This window comes from Chiloscyllium plagiosum, unplaced genomic scaffold (assembly GCF_037043375.1).
Source record: "Chiloscyllium plagiosum isolate Xiang-an unplaced genomic scaffold, Cpla_swu_hap1 HiC_scaffold_8, whole genome shotgun sequence".
Taxonomy (NCBI): domain Eukaryota; kingdom Metazoa; phylum Chordata; class Chondrichthyes; order Orectolobiformes; family Hemiscylliidae; genus Chiloscyllium; species Chiloscyllium plagiosum.
Window position 1 is genome coordinate 12,521,456 of NW_028270146.1, and position 20,820 is coordinate 12,542,275.

General features: G+C 42.1%; 1 protein-coding gene across 5 annotated transcripts in view; it reads right to left on the bottom strand.

Moving 5' to 3' along the window:
- Positions 1 to 20,820, bottom strand: part of dglucy (D-glutamate cyclase) — a 123,762-nt gene that overhangs the window by 31,146 nt on the left and 71,796 nt on the right. For all 5 annotated transcript variants that reach the window (XR_006312687.2, XM_043696939.2, XM_043696936.2 and 2 more), the window contains 4 exons: positions 16,434 to 16,587; positions 13,198 to 13,396; positions 11,891 to 12,041; positions 3,104 to 3,226 (listed from right to left, as the gene is read on the bottom strand). Coding sequence is in view for 4 of the 5 variants with exons in the window: in XM_043696939.2 (XP_043552874.2) it covers positions 3,104 to 3,226; positions 11,891 to 12,041; positions 13,198 to 13,396; positions 16,434 to 16,587 (627 nt within the window). In the remaining variant the exon portion in view is untranslated. The remainder of the gene's footprint in view (positions 1 to 3,103; positions 3,227 to 11,890; positions 12,042 to 13,197; positions 13,397 to 16,433; positions 16,588 to 20,820) is intronic.

A 20,820-nucleotide genomic window follows, 5' to 3' on the forward strand; every position in this document is an offset into this window, starting at 1 on the left:
TGTGTGTGATACAGTATATGCCTGTGAAAGAGCATGTGTGTGTTTATGACACTGGGTGTGGGTGTGTGTGCATGTGTGTGCAATTGTGTGTAAGAGTGCATGTGAATGTATGTGTGCTTGTGTATAAGGTGACCCCACTACACTATATGCTCACACATACACTCACCCACAAGCACACATACACACAGACTCTTAGACACTCACACAGACCCCCTCTCATACACAAGCTCACACGCACACACCCTCTCAAACGCATATACTCCCGTCACACTTGTGCACACATTCTACCAAGCATACACACACACATGTACACACACATGTAAGTCGATGGGGTGAATTTGCATTTGTAGATTTGTATTTGCAGATACATTCTATTTTATTCAAAAAGTACCCAATCTGTAGGCAGTGAGTCCATGTGACATTTTATAAATGGAAATAGAACCAATCTGACACAAGGTTGGGATACAGACAGACCCTAATCTCACACCTTTCATCATTGTCTGAGGTGTCACTATTTTTTATAGTGAGTAAACCTTAAGTTGTCTCGGGACTGTGACTTGAAAGATGTTCCGGGATTTACATATTAACCAATCGAAACCTGCACCCCATTCTAAGTGATTAAAGACTTAACAGCAATCTAAGTTTGTTCAATACATTGCATTACTTGATCTTATACTATAAATTCTGTGTCCTATGATCCCACTCCACTAGTTTCCTGACAAAGGAACAGTGCTCTGAAAGCTTGTGCTTTCAAATAAATGTGCTGGACTATAACATGGTGTTATATGTGATGTTTACATTATGAGAGGCGTAGATAGGGTGGATAGTCAGAGTCTTTTTCCCCAAGGTGGAAAAGTCAAACATTAGAGGGCATAGAATAGAATCCTTACAATGTGGAAAGAGGCCATTTGGCCCACAAGTCCACATCGACCCTCCAAAGAGTAAACCATCCACACTCATTCCCCTACATTAACCTCTGACTAACCTATACATTCCTGAATGCTATGGGCAATTTAGCATGGCCAATTCACCTAATCTGCACATCTTTGGACTGTGGGAGGAAACCGGACCACCCAGAGGGAACCCACACAGACATGGGGAGAATATGCAAACTCCACACAGACAATCGCCAGAGGTTGAAGTTGAACCCAGGTTCCTGGCACCGTGAGGCAGAAGCGCTAACCACTGAGCCACCATGTTGCCCATTTAAGTTGAGAGGGGGAATGTTTAGAGGAGATGTACGAGGATGGAGGTAGGTGCCTGGAACATATCACCAGAAGAGATGGTAGAAGCAGATATGCTAGCAAAGTTTTAAAAAGCATTCAGACAGACACACGGACAGGCAAGGAATCAAGGGATATGGTCCACTTGCAGGCAGAAAGGAATTGTTTAGAATATCATTTAGGCATGGTAGCACAGACACCGTGGGCCAAAAGCTTGCTCCTATGATGTACTGTTCAATGGTCTAAAGAATTTAAGAACAGTGAAGATATGCTGGAACTGCCGAAAAGTTAATTATACCACAACTTAAAGCACGGTGTGCAGTTCTGGTATTCACTTTATTGGAGGGATGTGATAGCATTGGAGAGAGTAGAGGAGATTTACCAAGATGTTGTTTGGACTTTAAAGTTTTTGGTATGAAGACAAATTGGATAGGCTGGAGGTGTGTTCCTCTGAGCAGAGGAGGTTCAAGAGTGGAGGGACATGATTGAGATGTACAAAATTATGAGGTGCACAAATAGGATAGGCAGGAAGAAATTTTTCCCTTGTTGGGGGGATCAAGGACCAGGGAGCATAGAGTTAAGGCAGGGGCAGAAGATTTAGAGGGAACATGAGGAAAAACATTTGCGCTCAGTGAGAATCTGGAAATCACTGCCTGCAAAGGTGGTAGAGCCAGAAACCCTCATTAATACTTAAGAAGATTTTAGAGATACACTTGCAATGCCAAGGCTGACAAGGCTATGTGCTGGAAAATGGATTTAGAATAGTTAGATGGTTTTTTTTTTGACCAGCACAAAATTGGTGGGCTAAAGCGCCTTTTTCTGTGCTCTATAAAGGAGACTGTGTTATTTATCATTGAAAGATATGATTACTTCCCGGTTTTTCAAATGTCTAAATCATGTTTCCCATTTCTCAAACTCTTTCTGCCTTTGGAGCAAACTGTCCACTTCCTCTCATAATTCTTATCTTGCAACCTTGTTATCTTCCACCAGTCTGAAGACAGCCATCTGCTGTTCAACCTGTTTAATATCTTCCTTGCTCCTGCCTTCAATGCACTCATTGCTCCAAATCCCTTACTGTAAACACCCAACTCTTCTACAATTCTCAATACAAAAACATTTTTATGCAAGTTAAAGCAACTTACACTCTACATTCTCACAGAAATGAGAAGATAATGCCATATTTCTCTTTTCAACAAGAAAATCCCCCCCCCCCCCCCCCCCCCCCCCCCCCCCCCCCCCACTATGCATCCTACTTAATAGTCGTGTGTATCTAAAGCATTTTGCAATTTGGCCAATATATACTGAGGTCATTGTTGTTTTACTTTTTAAGAGTCTACAATTTTCACCCTAGAATTCGGCTCAGTTCATAGTACTCCCACCACTGAGTTGACATGTTGAGGATTCAAGGTCCACTCCAGAAATTTCAGTACAATATCTAGGTCAACATTGCCAGTGTGTACTGCAAGTGCTACACTATTAGACACACTGTCTCTCAAATGAGACATCAAGCAGAGGCTCTGCTTGATCCTTGAGTGGATTTAATGGAACCCACAGCCATAACATGAAAAGAATCAAGGCATTAGTGTCCTGGTAAAATTCACCCTGTCACCAATAATGCCAAAAACAGCATCTGTACACTTATTCCTTGTTGTTTGCATTATATGCAATTTGGCTATTGAGTTTCCCATATCACAACAATAATTGCACTTCAAAAAAAACAGCATTGGCAGTAAAGAACTCTGGGATGCTCTGAGGGTGTAAAAATGTGTTATGTAAACGCATGGTTCTTTTTAAATAATTTACTGTTGGTAAAATTATTCACACAAAAATTCTTTAGTTGTAGTCTAAAACTACTCAAGCTTTGTATCTCTGAATCTTACTGCAGCTCCTAATAGCTTCTGATGCAGTAATTCCACAGGGCCAGAAGACTGGAACATCACCACGATGTGCTTCAACTGCATCTCCGAAATCTGGGTTTAGCATGTCTTCAATTCCAATTAACCCTGAGGATGGTAAAGTGAACTAGTTGAATAAACATGTAGGATGTTTACTGGAGAAACATTTTTAAGAAAAAAAAGTTTAAAAAAACACAAATGCAAAGTTCAAAACAAATGTTAACACTTTTCCAGATCGAGATTCTGACTTGTAGGATAATTTCCAAATTTAATCTACTGCAGAGACTATGCATATCCATTAATCAAAAATGATTACCTTGGGCAGGAATAAAATTCATAATTCAAATGGCTGTGGGGAGGTTGCTTTCAATAGACATTTAATTTCCTCCACACTATTTTAATTCATATGGTTAGAATGCAACTGGGTTAGAAAGCTCAGATAGTTGGATGGCTTGTTTGCAATGTGGAGTGATATCAATAAATTGGGTTCAATTCCTACAACGGCTAAGGTTACCATGAAGGACTATGTTTCTGAACCTTTCGCTTAGCCTGAGGCACAGTGACACTGAGGTTAAACCACTAATGGCCATCTCTCTCTAATGAGACAGCAGCCAATGGTCTGGTGGGATAATGACAACTTTACCTTTTTAATTACCAATTGAATTTGAGGACCCATGTACATGCATAATTAAAACGACAGTAATCAGGGATTTAAAAGTGATAGAAAAGGCTAGCAGTCCTCTCGTTATAACAGCTAATATTCTAAGTATTAAGAACAAGTTTTGTCAGAAATATGCAAAGCCCTGGTGAGACCATATCTACAGTATTGTGTACAGTTGTAGTCATTATAGACCATAAGACATAGGAGTGGAAGTAAGGCCATTCGGCCCATCGAGTCCACTCCGCCATTTAATCACGGCTGATAGACATTTCAACTCCACTTACCCGCATTCTCCCCGTATCCCTTAATTCCTTGCGAGATCAAGAATTTATCAATCTCTGCCTTGAAGATATTTAACGTCTGGCCTCCACTGCGCTCCGTGCATTCCACAGGCCCACCATTCTCTGGCTGAAGAAATGTCTCATTTCCATTCTAAATTGAACCCCTCCAATTCTAAGGCCGTGCCCAACGGTCCTAGTATCTCCGCCGAATGGAAACAACTTCCCAGTGTCCACCCTTTTTGGCCATGCATTATCTTGCAAGTTTCTATTAGATCTTCCTTCAACCTTCTAAACTCTAATGAATAATATCCCAGGATCCTCAGCCATTCATCGTATGTTAGGCCTACCATTCCAGGGATCATCCATGTGAATCACTGCTGGACAGTGCCAGTATGTCCTTCCTGAGGTGTGGGGCCCAAATTTTGACACAATACTCTAAATGGAGCCTAACTAGCGCTTTATAAAATCTCAGAAGCACATCGCTGCTTTTATTTTCCAACCCTCTTGAGACAAAAGACAACGTTACACTCACTTTCTTAATCACGGACTCAACCTGCAAGTAAACCTTTAGAGAATCCTGGACTAGCACTCCCAGATCCCTTTGTACTTCGGCTTTATGAATTTTCTCACCATTTAGAAAATAGTCCATCCCTGTATTCTTTTTTCCAAAGTGCAATACCTCGCATTTGCTCACATTGAATTTCATCAGCCGTTTCCTGGGCCACTCTCCTAAACTGTCTAAATCTTTGTGCAGAGCTGAAAATGTGTTGCTGGAAAAGTACAGCAGGTCAGGCAGCATCCAAGGAACAGGAGAATCGACGTTTCGGGCATAAGCCCTTCTTCAGAAACGTCGATTCTCCTGTTCCTTGGATGCTGCCTGACCTGCTGCGCTTTTCCAGCAACACATTTTCAGCTCTGATCTCCAGCATCTGCAGTCCTCACTTTCTCCTCGAAGATTAAATCTTTGTGCAGCCTCCCCAACTCTTCAGTACTACCTGCCTGTCCACCTAACTTTGTATCATTGGCAAACTTCACCAGAATGCCCCCAGTCCCTTCAGCCAGATCATTAATAGTGAACAGCTGTGACCCCAACACTGAACCCTGCAGGATAACACTTGTCACTGGCTGCCATTCCAAAAAAGAACCTTTTATCCCAACTCTGTCTTCTGTCAGACAGCCAATCCTCAAGCTCACCTTGAACACCGTGGGCCCTCACCTTACTCAGCAGCCTCCCATGAGGCACCTTATCAAAGGCCTTTTGGAAGTCTAGATATAAAACATCCATTGGGTTTCCCTGGTCTAACCTACTTGTTACCTCTTCAAAGAATTCTAACAGGTTTGTCAGGCATGACCTCCCCTTATTAAATCCATGCTGACTTGTTCTAATCCAACCCTGCACTTCTAAGAATTTAGATGGATTATAGAATTATATCAACAACTGAGGTTAGGCTAATCAACCGGTAATTTTCCATCTTTTGTTTTGATCCTTTCTTGAACAATGGGGTTACAACAGCGATTTTCCAATCATCTGGGACTTTCCCTGATTCCAGTGACTTTTGAAAGATCACGACCAATGCCTCCGCTATTTCCTCAGCCACCTCCTCAGAACTCTAGGATTTAGTCCATCCGGGCCAGGATATTTATCAATTTTTAGACCTTTTAGCTTTTCGAGCACTTTCTCTTTTGTAATGGCTACCATACTCAACTCTGCCCCTGACTCTCCTTAATTGTTGGGATATTACTCCTGTCCTCCACTGTGAAGACTGACGCAAAGTACTTATTAAGTTCTTCAGCTATTTCCTTATCTCCCATCACTAGCCTTCCAGCTTCAATTTGGAGAAGCCCAATGTCTACTTTTGCCTCTCGTTTCTTATGTATTGAAAGAAACTTTTACTATCATTTCTAATATTACTGGTTGGCCTATGTTCATATTTGATCCTCTCCTTCCTTATTTCTCTCTTTGTTATCCTGTTTATTTTTGTAGCCTTCCTAATCTTCTGATTTCCCAGTGCTCTTGGTCACTTTATAGGCTCTTTCATTTTCTTCGATACATTTCCTGACTTCCTTTATCAGCCATGGCTGTCTAATCCCCCCAGATAATCTTTCTTTTCTTTGGGATGAACTTGTGTACTATGTCCTCAATTACACCCAGAAACCCCTGCAATTGTTGTTCTCCTGTCTTCTCCGCTAGGCTCTGCTTCCAGCCGATTTTCATATGTTCCTCTCCCATGCCCTTGTAATTACCTTTATTTAACAGTAACACCATTACATCTGATTTTGCTTTCTCTCTTTCAAACTGCACACTGAACATTGCCATATTATGATCACAGCCTCCTAAGTGTTCCTTTACTTTAAGATCTTTTATAAAGTCTGGCTCATTACATAGCATTAAGTCCAGAATAGCCTGCTCCTTTGTGGGCTCCATCATAAGCTGTTCCAAAAAGCCATCCTGTAAGCATTCCATGTATTCCCTTTCTTTGAATCCACTGGCAACATTATTCACTCAGTCCACCTGCATATTGAAGTCGCCATGATCACTTTGACTCTGCCTTTCTGATATACCCTATCTATTGTCCAATACATCTTTCGCTCCTGGTCCTGACCACCATTACGAGGTCGGTATATAACTCCATTATGATTTTTTTCCCTTTGTGGTTTCTCAACTCCACCCACACTGACTCCACATCATCTGACCCCTTGTCATTCATTGCCATTGATTTAATTCCATTCTTAACTAATGTTCTTAACAGACAGATGTATAGCACAGAAACAGACCCTTCGGTCCAATTCGGCTATGCTGACCAGATATCTCAACCTAATCTAGTCCCACCTGCCAGCACCTGGCCCATATCTCTCCAAACACTTCCTCTTCATATATCTATCCAGACGCCTTTTAAATGTTGCAAGTGTACAAGCCTCCATCAAGTCCTCTGAATATATATATATATACCACCCTCTGCGTGAAAAGGTTGCCTCTTAGATCGGGGCACAACATCTCAAAATATGTATTGATTATGGAAGATGTGGACCAGAGGTTTACCAGAATGTTACCAACACTTGAAGAGTTAGATTTTAAAATATTTATTCATAGGATGTGAGTGGTGCTAGTTGGACTGGCCCAGCATTTATTGCCCACTCCTAGTGCCCTTGAGAAAATGATGATGAGATGCCTTCTTGAATCACTGCAGTCGATATGTTGTAGGTAGACCCACAATGTCATTAGGCAGAGAATTCTAGGATTTTGGCCCAGTGACAGTGAAGGAACAGTGATATTTTTCCAAGTCAGGATGGTGAGAGGCTTGGAGGACAGCCTGCAGGTGTGGTGTTCCTATATGTATTCTGCCCATGTCATTTTGGTTGGAAGTAATCATGGGTTTGAAAGATACTGTTTGAGGAGCCTTGATGAATTTATGCACTGCATCATGTAAATGGTATACATTGCTGTTTGGAGGTTGGGTGAAGGAGGGACTGAATGTTTGCGGATGTGGTGCCATGTGAATTGCTTTATCCTAGATGGTGTCACACTTCTTGAGTGTTTTTGGAGCTGCACTCATCCAGGCAGGAGGTGAGTATTCCGTCACACTCCCGACTTGAGCCTTGTTGATGATGGACAGGTTTTGGGAGTCAGGAGGGCAGTTACTTATTGCAGGATTCCTAGTCTTTGCCCTGCTCTTGTAGCCACTGTTAAGATCAAAAAGTTTAGTTCAGCTTTAGTTCAGTTCAACCCTAGGTTGCTGAAAATGAGGGATCCAGTGATGATTAAGCCATTGAATGTCAAGAGACTATGGACATATTCTCTTTTGTTAAAGACAGTCATTGCCTAGTATTTGTATGGTGCAAATGTCACTTTAAGCTGGAGCTGGATATTGTCCAGGTTTTGCTGCATTTGGACATGGGACTGAGAAGTCATGAGTGATGTTGAACATTGTGCAGTCATCAACGAACATCCCAGCTTTGGCCTTATGATGGAAGGATGAAGTAGCTGAGGATGATTGGACCTTCGACGGTACCCTGAGAAATTCCTATGAGATGTCCTGGAACTGAGATGACTGCCTTCCAACAACCACAACTATCTTCATTTGCACCAGATATGACTCCAACCAGTGAAGAGTTTTCCCTGATTCCTTGACTTGTTTTGCTGTGGGTTCTTGATACCATACTCAGTCAAATAAGCCCTTTATGTCAAGGGCTGTCAGTGTCTCCTCAACTCTGGAATTCAGCTCTTTACGGGATGAGATTACACAAACTAGGTTTACATTTCCTGAACCATGGTAAAATGTGAAATTTCTTGTAATTTTGAAACTTATCCCACTAGCTGGTGAGTCTAGGACACAGAAGACATAAACTTAAAATCAAAAACAGATCATTCAGGAGAACTGGTTGAGAGTCCTATCAACAAAACATAAATGAAAGAAGACTGAAACTCTCTTGCAAGAAGCAATAGATACGAGTCCTGTGTTCAGTAGCACCAATCATTAATCATTCGGAGCTCCTTTTCCACATTTGTGGGAGAGGACAGAGACTGCTCTGAATGTGGCTTTCATGTGAAGCCCTGAATTACAGCTCAGACTGGAGGTCAGTGACATTTTACCTTTCCCACTAAAGTACACGATATTTATACATACTGCATTAGAATGGTTACATGCAACATTTACATCAGTGTTTACTATACCCCCTCTAACCTAAACATGCAATTCTGTGAATACAAAATCGATGATGGACAACTTCATGATGGTCACATTAGGTCCTCCCAACATCTCGTGGTATTTGCCAGACCCCCATCTGCTGTCCTTGGGCTCTTACAATTCTTGACCACATTCCAACACCAATTGTTATGTCCCTTCCTCGACATTTGTCAGTTGCATCAATTACTTGCTTATTAATAATGACTTCACAAATTCAGTCATGCAATTCATATCCCTTACTCATCTTAGTACAAAAGATTAAAAAAGGATGTTAATTGCCAACAATTATTATAATATTTGGATATTTCAGCTCTAATATAAAGTTATTTATAACATTATACACAATTAAACCTAATATTATAATTCAGTGACAAAGCTAACCATCTTGGGAGCAGGTCTCCTCTTATCCAATTTGCAAATGGGCAGTTGTTTATTTTCTCAAGGTCATAGTGACACTGTTTCAAAATTATTTCTGCCCACTGCCCCCCTCCCCCCCGCTATATTATTTGTCTCTCGATGTTCTTACAAGATTATCTTGTTAATACCTTTTGTTGTTCTAATCTTCTTGCTGACAGAGAGAAAAGTTTCTTCAAGGATGTCTGTGGATTTTGGGCAGGAGGTAGAAACGGGCGGTGCGGGGTTGTGGGACTATGAAGTTGGAGGCGGTGGATGGGAGATCCCCGGAGGTGATGAGGTTATGGATGGTATGGGAGATGATGGTTTGGTGGTGGGAGGTGGGGTCATGGTCAAGGGGGCAGTAGGAGGAGGTGTCCGCAGGCTGGCGTTTAGCCTCAGCAATGTCAAGATCGGGGTGTAAAATCAACAAACCTGAGTGCCCAGGCCGACCCATTGTCTCAGCCTGCTCCTGCCCCACCGAACTCATCTCTGCATACCTCGACACGGTCCTGTCCCCCTTAGTCCAAGAACTCCCCACCTATGTTTGGGACACCACCCACACCCTCCACCTCCTCCATGATTTTCGCTTCCACGGCCTCCAATGCCTTATCTTCACCATGGACATCCAGTCCCTATACACCTCCATCCCACATCACGAAGGCCTCAAAGCCCTCCGCTTCTTCCTTTCCTGCCGTACCAACCAGTACCCTTCCACTGACACCCTCCTTCGACTGACTGAACTGGTCCTCACTCTGAACAACTTCTTTTTCCAATCCTCCCATTTCCTCCAAACCAAAGGAGTAGCCATGGGCACCCGCATGGGCCCCATCTATGCTTGTCTCTTCGTCGGATATGTGGAACAGTCCATCTTTCACAGCTGCACTGGCACCACCACCCACCTTTTCCTCCACTACATCAATGACAGTATCGGCGCTACCTCGTGCTCCCACGATGAGGTTGAACAGTTTATCCACTTTACTAGCACCTTTCACCCCGACCTCAAATTTACCTGGACCGTCTCAGACTCCTCCCTCCCCTTCCTAGACCTCTCCATTTCTATCTCAGGCAACCGACTCAACACGGACATTTACTATAAACCGACTGACTCCCACAGCTACCGAGATTACACCTCCTCTCACCCTGCCCCCTGTAAAAACGCCATCCCATATTCCCAATTCCTTCGTCTTCGCTACATCTGCTCCCAAGAGGACCAATTTCAATACCGAACAACCCAGATGGCCTCCTTCTTCAAAGACCGCAATTTCCCCTCAGACGTGGTTGACGATGCTCTCCACCGCATCTCCTCCACTTCCCGCTCCTCCGCCCTTGAACCCTGCCCCTCCAATTGCCACCAGAACCCTACTGGTCCTCACCTACCACCCCACCAGCCTCCAGCTACATCGTATCATTCTTCGTCATTTCCGCCACCTCCAAACAGACCCCACCACCAAGGATATATTTCCCTCCCCTCCCTATCAGCGTTCCGGAAAGACCGCTCCCTCCGCAACTCCCTTGTCAGGACCACGCCCCCCCACCAATCCAACCTCCACTCCCGGCACCTTCCCCTGCAACCGCAAGAAATGCAAAACTTGCGCCCACACCTCCCCCCTCACTTCCCTCCAAGGCCCTAAGGGATCCTTCCACATCTGCCACAAATTCACCTGCACCTCCACACACATTATTTACTGTATCTGCTGCACCCGATGTGGTCTCCTCTACATTGGGGAGACAGGCTGCCTACTTGCGGAACGTTTCAGGGAACACCTCTGGGACACCCGCACCAACCAACCCAAACGCCCTGTGGCTGAACACTTTAACTCTCCCTCCCACTCCGCCAAGGACAGGCAGGTCCTTGGCCTCCTCCATTGCCAGACCATGGCAACACAACGCCTGGAGGAAGAGCGCCTCATCTTCTGCCTAGGAACCCTCCAACCACAAGGGATGAATGTAGATTTCTCCAGCTTCCTCATTTCCCCTCCCCCCACCTTATCTCAGTCCCAACCCTCGGACTCAGCACCGCCTTCTTGACCTGCAATCTTCTTCCCGACCTCTCCGGCCTATCACCCTCACCATAATGTCCTTCCACCTATCGCATTCCCAACGCCTCTTCCCCAAGTCCCTCCTCCCTACCTTTTATCTTAGCCTGCTTGGCACACCTTCCTCATTCCTGAAGGACTTATGCCCGGAACGTCGATTCTCCTGCTCCTTGGATGCTGCCTGACCTGCTGTGCTTTTCCAGCAATACATTTTTCAGTACTTGAATTCTAGTCCCAGCTTACTAAGACTCAGAGGCATTTTGTTATCTGTCTGTGAAGGCCATGATTTGAGCTATATGAAATTCTAAAATTTTCTTTGATTGTCTACGTCAGTTTAAAAAAAACCTTAATAGCCATTTTGTCATATTCAGGCATAGGCAACTACCAACAGATATCAATAGATTTTTGACAACTGGGTATTAGTGATGTAGAGCCAGGGTGAGTGGGTGTTATTAGGATATATGTTTGCCAAGGCCTCAGTGAATAATTGAATGGGCTCTAGGGATTGATTGGCCTTTTCCAGTTCCTAAGCTTAAGTCCCAAAATCAAGAACAGGGAAGTCAGCCCTTTTTGCATTCTTTCTTCGGGTGAAAACGCAATGTGAAATTGAAACTAAAAATGTGCTGGTAAAACTCAGCAGGTCTGGCACAATCTGTGGAGAGAGAAACAAAATTAATATTTTGATCCAGTACCACTCTTCTTCTGAATCTTACCTGGATGGCCGATGTGCACAGGGGCACCATGAGCATCCTTCATGCGATGAGTTACTTGCACAACTGCATCGAGCTTCTCCACAGGGATAGGTCGCATAGTGACCACCATGTTACACTGGAAACCACCAACACTGACACATGGAATAGATGTCTGCCGCAGCCAAGGGGAGGGGGTGGGGTGCAGCGTGAAGAAACAGAAATAACATAAAATGGTTTTGCCATCGGGAAATAAAATCTTTGATTTGCCAGCACAGGGCACAAGATTTCATAGGATGCAAGTGAGCAACATCAAGAGGGACATACGTGCAACCACATACCCAGGTTCACACAACTGCTTAGCCTGTTCTAACCTTGGCCAGAGGCCTTTAATCCCCCTTGACCAGCTGTCAGGTGTCCAATGTTTTAGTAATGATTCATTGCCACAGGAAATACAATGAAGTCTGCTGCCTGTTCGGTTATCGTGGCAATATTTTAATACCGAACCAACAGACTATGGTCAGCTGCATGGAGGTGGGATAGTTCATACCTGTAAGAGGAATACATGAGTAAGGCTTGCTTCTCAGCAGTCAGGCTGACAATCAAGTTAGGATTGTCAGTCGGGTTCACAGTGTGGTGTGCTTGCATGTGCCGGATGCTATGTATATTAATACATAGGCACAAAATCAGAAATTGTGGAAAAACTCAGCGAGTCTGGTAGCTTCTATACAGAAAAAGCAGAGATAACATTTTGCACCCAATGACCCTTCTTCAGACCCTTCCCAGCAAGTTCTAATTTTGATTCTGATTTCCAGCAGTTCTTTGTTTGTTTATTAACAAATACAGCCATCTTCTTTGTGAACAGAAAGAACATGTACATTGACTGCACCTGTTTTAACTCAGTGTAATAGCTAATAGACATTCTCTGGGTCATTTCCCAGGGCAGTGTCTTGACCACAGTCACTTTGCCTTGTTTAAAACGTAAACAAAACATGGCAGTTGGCTATCAGTCATCATCTAACTGGTGCACTTGTCATGGCAGTGCCACTACCAATCAAAATACACTTGTCAACCAATCAGCATTCTCCAGTCACAAAATACAAATGTTGTTTCCCTTTATATTGGTATTTCTTATGAACTGCCTTGATGCGTACAATTAAGAGAAGTTTTGACAATGTGTAGCAATTGTCTTATACATTACTGGTCTGGGCCTGTGCATTAATAGTCTAGTAACATCAACTGTTCTACTAGTCTCTCCTATCTAACATCATGAGCAACAAGGACTAATTAATTTAACATAAAGTGTGAGAAAGAACAATCTTTAACCCTACCTTGAAAGCACTGATGTTGCGTCCTTGTTCAATGTTTCTTACTGGAATGTCAGCCTCGAGGAGAGCGCTCTCAAAGGAAAAGCTGCATCCCAGGTAAAATGTAACCATGTCCTTTAACTGCTCAGTGTATTCTACAAGGCTGCTCAGATTGCCTGCGATGTTTCCTCTCTCATATTTGATGTACTGTGGGCAATCAGTTCTAAAGCCAAATTGTAATGTTAGAGTTTATTTCAATATTTTTGTTTCAAGTAGTCCTATTAAATGAATTAAATTAGTAGGTGGATTGCTCTGGGAAGGGTTGAGGCTCCAATACAAAACAACAACTTTGAAAAGAGCAACAAAGTCATTGAGTTAAGTCATTAGTGAGGACACAGGTATAGCAATAGCCTTTTCAGTCCCTTAAACCTATATCATTAGTCGACTGGATCATGACTGTTCCATACCGTAACTCCATTTACCCTTTAGTTCCACATCCCTGGATAATCTGACAGAAGAACATGGATCAGTCACAGTATTGATTTGCTTTAATAACTCTTTGGGGTAGATTTTTCCACAATTTTTCCAGAAATGCATATTAACTCTTGAATGGTTTATCTCTGAATTTAAATTTATATTCTGTCACTTGGATTCTAGCACCAGATCTAATAGATTCTATCGAACTCATCAACTTCTCTAATCACCTTAGCAATTCAATTAGATCAACCCTCCATCCTCTGTATTGAATTAATGTTCAGGTCAATATAGCTTTTGGTTTTAAGAGCCTGCACTCTCGAGGAAGAACATGAAAAAGGATAGAAACTCAATCTTGCCCAGGGTGTTAGAAGGATGGAGTTCAGATTTTGACTTAACAGCATTCACTACTCACAATGTCCTCTCCCTTACATTGTCAAGACAAAATGTAGACTGGAGGACCACTTTGCAGAACACCTCTGTTGTCCATAGGAATGACCCGGATCTCCCAGTTGCTCGCTATCTCAATAATCCACCTTGCTATCATGTTAACATGGGCTTGCTGTGATGTTCAAATGAAGAACAGCACCTCATTTTCCACTTAGGAACTCTGCAGCCTCGAGGTCTCAGCAGTGAATGCCATAACTTTCAAAACTGACCACATTATGTCTGCTCTCTATTTTTCTTACATTTCACCCCTCCCCTCCACTTACCCCCAACCGTTACCCAGCCCTATCTTGCTTGTGTCTTGTTTTCTTCATTCTTTTTAGGAAGAGCCTATTTGCTCTCTTTCACACCTTAGCTGACACCCATTTTACATCTTTTTCTCTTTTACCATCATCAACAACCCTTTTATCTTTTGTCCTGGGCCTCTCCGCCATCTGCTTCCTTGCACCTCCTCCACTTCTGTCAAAAGTATATAAAAAGAAACATTTCTCAACATCTTTTAGTTCTAAAGAAGAGTTATACTGGGCTCAAAACACTAAATCTGTTTTCTCTCTCCATGGATGCTGCTAGATCTACTGCATCTCAGACACCCAGCAACCACAGTATATTGCTTTAATTCAGTTTATAGTTACATAATTTCTTTGGTGTTGCAAATTATTTGAGAAATATCCCATAGCCAATTCAACAATAACTTATCTTTCAAATTTATTGATGCTTATTTTAGTGTATTTGACACAACATTTAATCACTAATAACTTTACTTGATTGTTATTTCTTTAAAAAAAACCTCAATGCTTGATGAGGGGTATATTGACTCCAAAAGGGTAAAGTATCATTTTAGGCTTGTCAGAAAAGCTGAACTGCATAGGTTAAAAAGAACATTGGCAGCATGGATATAATACTGGGGTCGTGGTAAATCTCTGCTTTCCAGACCTCAGAAAGGTATACAGTGAGATATCCCCGGGTTAGTACATGGTATTGTTGCTTTGCTTGACCAACATTACACACTTATATTAGTGCAAACAGGCTATCATTTTAAAATACAGGCGATAAAACTTTAGAGTACTGTGAACTGTGAGGAGGCTGGTGATAAATGGGAAGTGGGCATAAGCTAAGGGAATGAGCAAACCTGTATTCTTTATGTGTGTTATCAACTGAGCCATGGCTGATTTTGAATGCTGGATCTCCTGATATCTTAAGTGGCTGAACCTTTGGCCTGACATTTTAAATAAATAACAATATTCTCCTTTGACTGGAGTTCTTAACTGATTTAGGGTCAAACTCCAATGATACTGCCAGCTAAATCAACTGACTATTCTTTAGTAGTTTGTCTGAAAAAAGTAAAGGAATCAAACATTAAAAAATTCTTTAATCCCAGATTAATGTGTCTGGTTTTTGGAATTTGTCATGAGGACTTAAATGTGAAATCCTTTTACTGTTTATAAGTCAATATAAATTACCCACCTATGTTAATGTAGATTGAATTGCAAGAAACAATCAGAGAGTTTAATTACAGGTTAATATACCACTGATTTATCTCAGTTTAGACTAAGGAAGGTTCCAGTAGCTTTTTCCCTTTCGCCCTGATTTTTTTTCTGTTATTTTCCTGAAGGTGATCAACTATGGTTAGTTTATAATTTCAGAGGGGCTGAGCACATTCCCAAACTGCATTTTTGTGAGCCTGTTAGTGTTGGTTGGCTACTAGACTTTGAAAGGCATCACAACTGGCCATATTACCATCCCTATTCCCTTCCAGCAGGAGTCACCAAATTAAGATTATGGGCAGCAATCTCGGCAGTTTTTCTTTGGAAAAGCTTTGCTGTCTGTCTCTTCCTGACCTGGGACATAATGTTATTTGAAATACTCCAATTTCTATCCAAGGCTGAAATCAGCTGACTGGGCCAGGTCCTTCTGGTTGGCATGGTTCAGGGCTGTATTGGGTGATGACATCCATTTATCAGTAATGTCTTGGAGGGAAATTATTGATCTGTTGCTAACATGTCAAAATACCTGCATTTTGGTATTGTAGATCCACAATTACTAAATACCTGAGTGGCTACTTTCAGGGAGCTATGGACTTGAACCCCAAGATCCCTTTGTACATCAATGTTGTTCAGGGTTCTGCCATTTCTGCCATGTATTCTAAAAGGCATTAAGGTGGACAAGTCACCAGGTCCAGATGGAATCTATCCAGGTTACTGAGTGAAGCAAAAGAGGAAATATCTGGGGCTTCAACAGATATCCTTGGGTCAAACACAACAGATTATTTATTACCAAATTGGAGTCAAGTCCAAACACTTTAGACTAGGGAAATACAGACAAGGTGTTTATGAATCTACCTGATATCAGAACTGGTGCTGAGTGGTGGAGAACTCCACTCGCCAGGTTTACTCCTGTACAGTAATGGTAGTGGTCCGCTATTTGCCAAGCAAAATTGCTCGAAGTCATCAGCAAATTTCTTGTCCAATATCACAATGTTGGCTTGCTTGAAACCTTTTGTGAATAAAGATGAGGAATTATCTCCAACAGCCAAACCTTCCAAAATACCAAGTAAGCAGCAAACTTGCTGGACTGAATTTTCTCATAAGCAGCAAACAAATTGCACCAGTTAAACTGGCATCTGTTGAAAGAACATAGAACATAAGCACAGGAATGGGCCTTTCGTCCCATGGTGTTGTGCCGAACATGACGCCTAATTAAACTAATCCCTTTTGTCTGTCTTTGGGCCATATCTCTCCATTCCTTGTATATTTATGTGCTTATCTAAAAGTCCCTTAAAAAAATTCTGACCGTCAACCCTATGAACACATCTTATCATTTTATAGATTTCTTTCAAGTCTTCTCTCAGCTCCACCACTCCAGAGAAATCAACCTGTTTTTCTAGCCTCTCCTTATAGCTAATATCCCCTAATCCAGGCATCCCAGTAAACCTCTTCTGCACCCTCTCCAAAGCCTCCATATCCTACCTGTAATGTGATGTCAAATTTAAATACAATACTCTTGAGTGTGTCCTAACCAAAATCTTATAAAGTTGCAACATGACATCCTGGCTCTTGTACTCAGTTCCCCGACCAATAAAGGCAAGCACAACATATGCCTTCCTTGCCATCCTATTTACTTGAGTGGCTACTTTCAGGGAGTTATGAACTTGAACCCCAAGATCCCTTTGTACATCAATGCTATTGAGAGTCCTGCCATTTCTGCCATGTGTTCTAAAAGGCATTAAGGTGGACAAGTCCCCAGGTTCGGATGGGATCTATCCAGGTTACTGAGGGAAGCGAGAGAGGAAATAGCTGGGGCTTTAACAGATATCTTTGCAGCATCCCTGAACACGGGTGAGGTCCCAGAGGACTGGACAATTGCTAATGTTGTGCGTTTGTTTAAGTAGGGTAGCAGGGATAATCCAGGTAATTACAGACTTCTGAGCGCGACATCAGTGGTAGGGAAGTTGCTGGAGAAGATACTAAGGGATAGGATATATAACGATTTGGAAGAAAATGGGCTTATCAGTGATAGGCAGCATGGTTTAGGTGTCATATACATGGTCTTTAGTAAGGCTTTTGATAAAGTCCCCCATGGTAGGCTGATGAAGAAGGTGAAGTTGCATGGGGTACAAGGTGTTCAAGCTAGATGGATAGAGAACTAATTGGACAATAGGAGACAGAGAGTAGTAGTGGAAGGGAGCTTCTCAAAATGGAGACCTATGCCAGTAGTGTCTCACAGGGATCCGTGCTGGGAGCACTGTTGTTTGTGATATACATGAAATGATTTGGAGGAAGGTATAGGTTGCCTCATTAGCAAGTTTGCAGATGACACTAAAATTGGTGGAGCCGATACTGAAGGGGACTATCAGAGAATACAGCAGAATCTAGATAGATTGGAGAGTTGGGCAGAGAAATGGCAGATGGAGTTCAATTTGGACAAATGCGAGGTGATGCATTTTGGAATATGCAATTCAAGAACGAACTATACAGTAAAGGGAAAAGTCCTGGGGAAAATTGATGTATAGAGAGATCTGGTTTTCAGGTCCATTGTTCCCTGAAGGTGGCAATGCAGGTCAGTACAGTGGTCAAGAAAGCACACGACATGCTTTCCTTCATCGTACGGGGTATTGAGTAAATGAGTTGGCAGGTCATGTTACAGTTGGATCAGACTTTGATTCGGCCACATTTGGAATACTGCATACAGTTCTGGTTGCCATATTACGAAAAGGATGTGGATGCTTTGGAGAGGGTGCAGAGGAGGTTCACCAGGATGTTGCCTGGTATGGAGGATGCTAGCTATGAGGAGAGGTTGAATATATTAGGTTAATTTTCATTGGAAAGGAGGAGATTGGGGGGTCCTGATTGAGAGGTGGACAGGGTGGATAGCAAGAAACTTTTTCCCAGAGTAGAGGACATAATTACGAGGGGCCACGAGTTCAAAGTGAGAGGGGAAAAAGTTTAGGGGAGATATGAGTGGAAAGTTCTTCACGCAGAAGCTGGTTAGTGCCTGGAATGTATTGCCAGTGGAGGTGGTCGGGATAGGAACAATAGCATCATTTAAGATGTATCCAGACAAATATATGAATGGGCAAGGAGCAAAGGGATATAGATCCTTAGAAAATAGGTGGCAGGTTTAGATAGAAGATCTGGATTGGCACAGGCTTAGAGGGCTGAAGGGCCTGTTCCTGTGTTGTGAGGTTCTTTGTTCTTTGTTGTATTAACTGTATACTTTTACTTAACATTTAATTTCCCAAAGGGTAGCATCTCACACTTACCAGGATTATATTCTAATGAGCTGCATAACTAAAGTAGAGAGGATTCTCAGGTATATCAACAAAAATGATCACAGCTGGGAAGATGTGGTTAATTAAAGAGGTTGTAAGGCAGGAGAGAAATATAATAAAATGGAAATGATAAACAGGCCATGACAGAAAGGGACAGAGAGCACATCTATGAGTCAATCAACAAATAAGACTAGAAGTTACAAACATAATAAAGAAGAAAACCAAAGGCTCTCCATCAAAATGCACACAGCATTTGAAATAACACAGATGAATAGGTGCTTGTTTCCATTTACTCTACGTACAATCTTATATCATTACTGAGATATGGTTACAGGATACCATACATTGGAACCTGAATATTGAAGAGTATACATCATTTACAAAGTTAGGAAGCTAGAAAAAGGAGAATGTGTGACTCTGTTGATTAATGATGGTATTAACACAATCAAGAGAGATTATCGAAGTTCCGGAAACCAGGGGATAGAAACATATTGGATAGAGATGAGAAACAATTCGTACCTTCTTGACATTTTTAAAAGAAGTAAGTAATTCAGTCCTCAAACTCACCCTGCCATTCAATAAGATCATGGCTGATCTGACTGCAGCCTACACTCATATTTGCTGTTTTACAGATGGATAAAAAAAAGCTGCAGGAATCAGTAAAACTAAAAACTGCAAGGTGAAAATGATGACTTGCAGGAAAGCAACATCCCACATTATGCAATGTATAAGACAAGGAAAATGTTGCAGGAAGATCCAATTCTGCAACTGTTTACCCGAGATATTGATTTATAGACTGACTATGAAATGGACCTCTCCCTGATTTAGATACAATTAAAACATATCAAGCAGAAATCTGTGATGCTGTAACTATTATCTTACAAAACAAAATAGATAATCCTGTGGATGTAATTGATAATGTTTCTCTATTGTTCTGCCTCTCTGTTGTAATGAGATGAAGTCGACATACAATATCACACAAGATGGAGCAAGGAAAGAGGTGGGCATAAGTCCCCCAAGCGCAGTTATAAGAGTATTCACAATCATGAACCCTTTCTGCAATTGAAGTTAAAGCCTCCTGTGAAAACTGGATTGTATTAACATAGGGTTCCCCTGACTCTTATATTGACAGCATTTCTCATTTTCATGTCAGGTCAGTATCAAAACCAGGAATAGCACGCAAGCATCAGAGATTCAGAACTGGTTTAATCGAACGAGTTTAAAAAGTGAATTTAGCTGTGAATAATATGAACCTTGAAATAACTCCACAGAGATAGGTATCTCATCAAGTCACCCTTTATTCACATGTGCATAGTACTTCATACTGGTCTGGCTTCCTTAGAGCCATCTTTCAGAGTGCTACAGAACTTATGACATGTCTGTTTATATCTGTCATCCAGGGCTCCCTGATTTGACAGTGTAAACAATCCCAATCAGAGAACTCACATTCTATGAGTTGAAAATGGCTGATTTCATTACAATTAGGACATCCTTCCCTTTCTAAGTCAGGGGATGTAGGCCTGTTCTTTTTCTTGTAGCCCTTCCTACAGCGTTATCACACCAGATCTGGTTCCTTCAACTCAGCCTCAGATACAGGCCACATGTACCAGATTGGAGCCTGTCTCTAGAGCCTGGTGCGTCTTGGAAGAAATTCATCCTCTTTTTCAGGTAATAAAGGCAGAGAGGCTGTGATATCCACTGTGTCCATCTCATACTCGGAGGTTTCTTTGATGCTATCCCATGGGTTCCAACAGCCTTTCCGGCTGTTCTGAGCGGCTGCGTATGTTTTGTGCTCGCCCTGTTTACAAGTTTGCAGCTTTCATGTGGCCCATATGCTTGTTCAGGAACACCTGATCTACCAGAACTTTGTGTGTCATGAAATCATGTCACCATACCTTTTATCCACACAGTGCTATTCTATGGTTTCAGCACCAAACCTCATCCTGAACTAAATTATT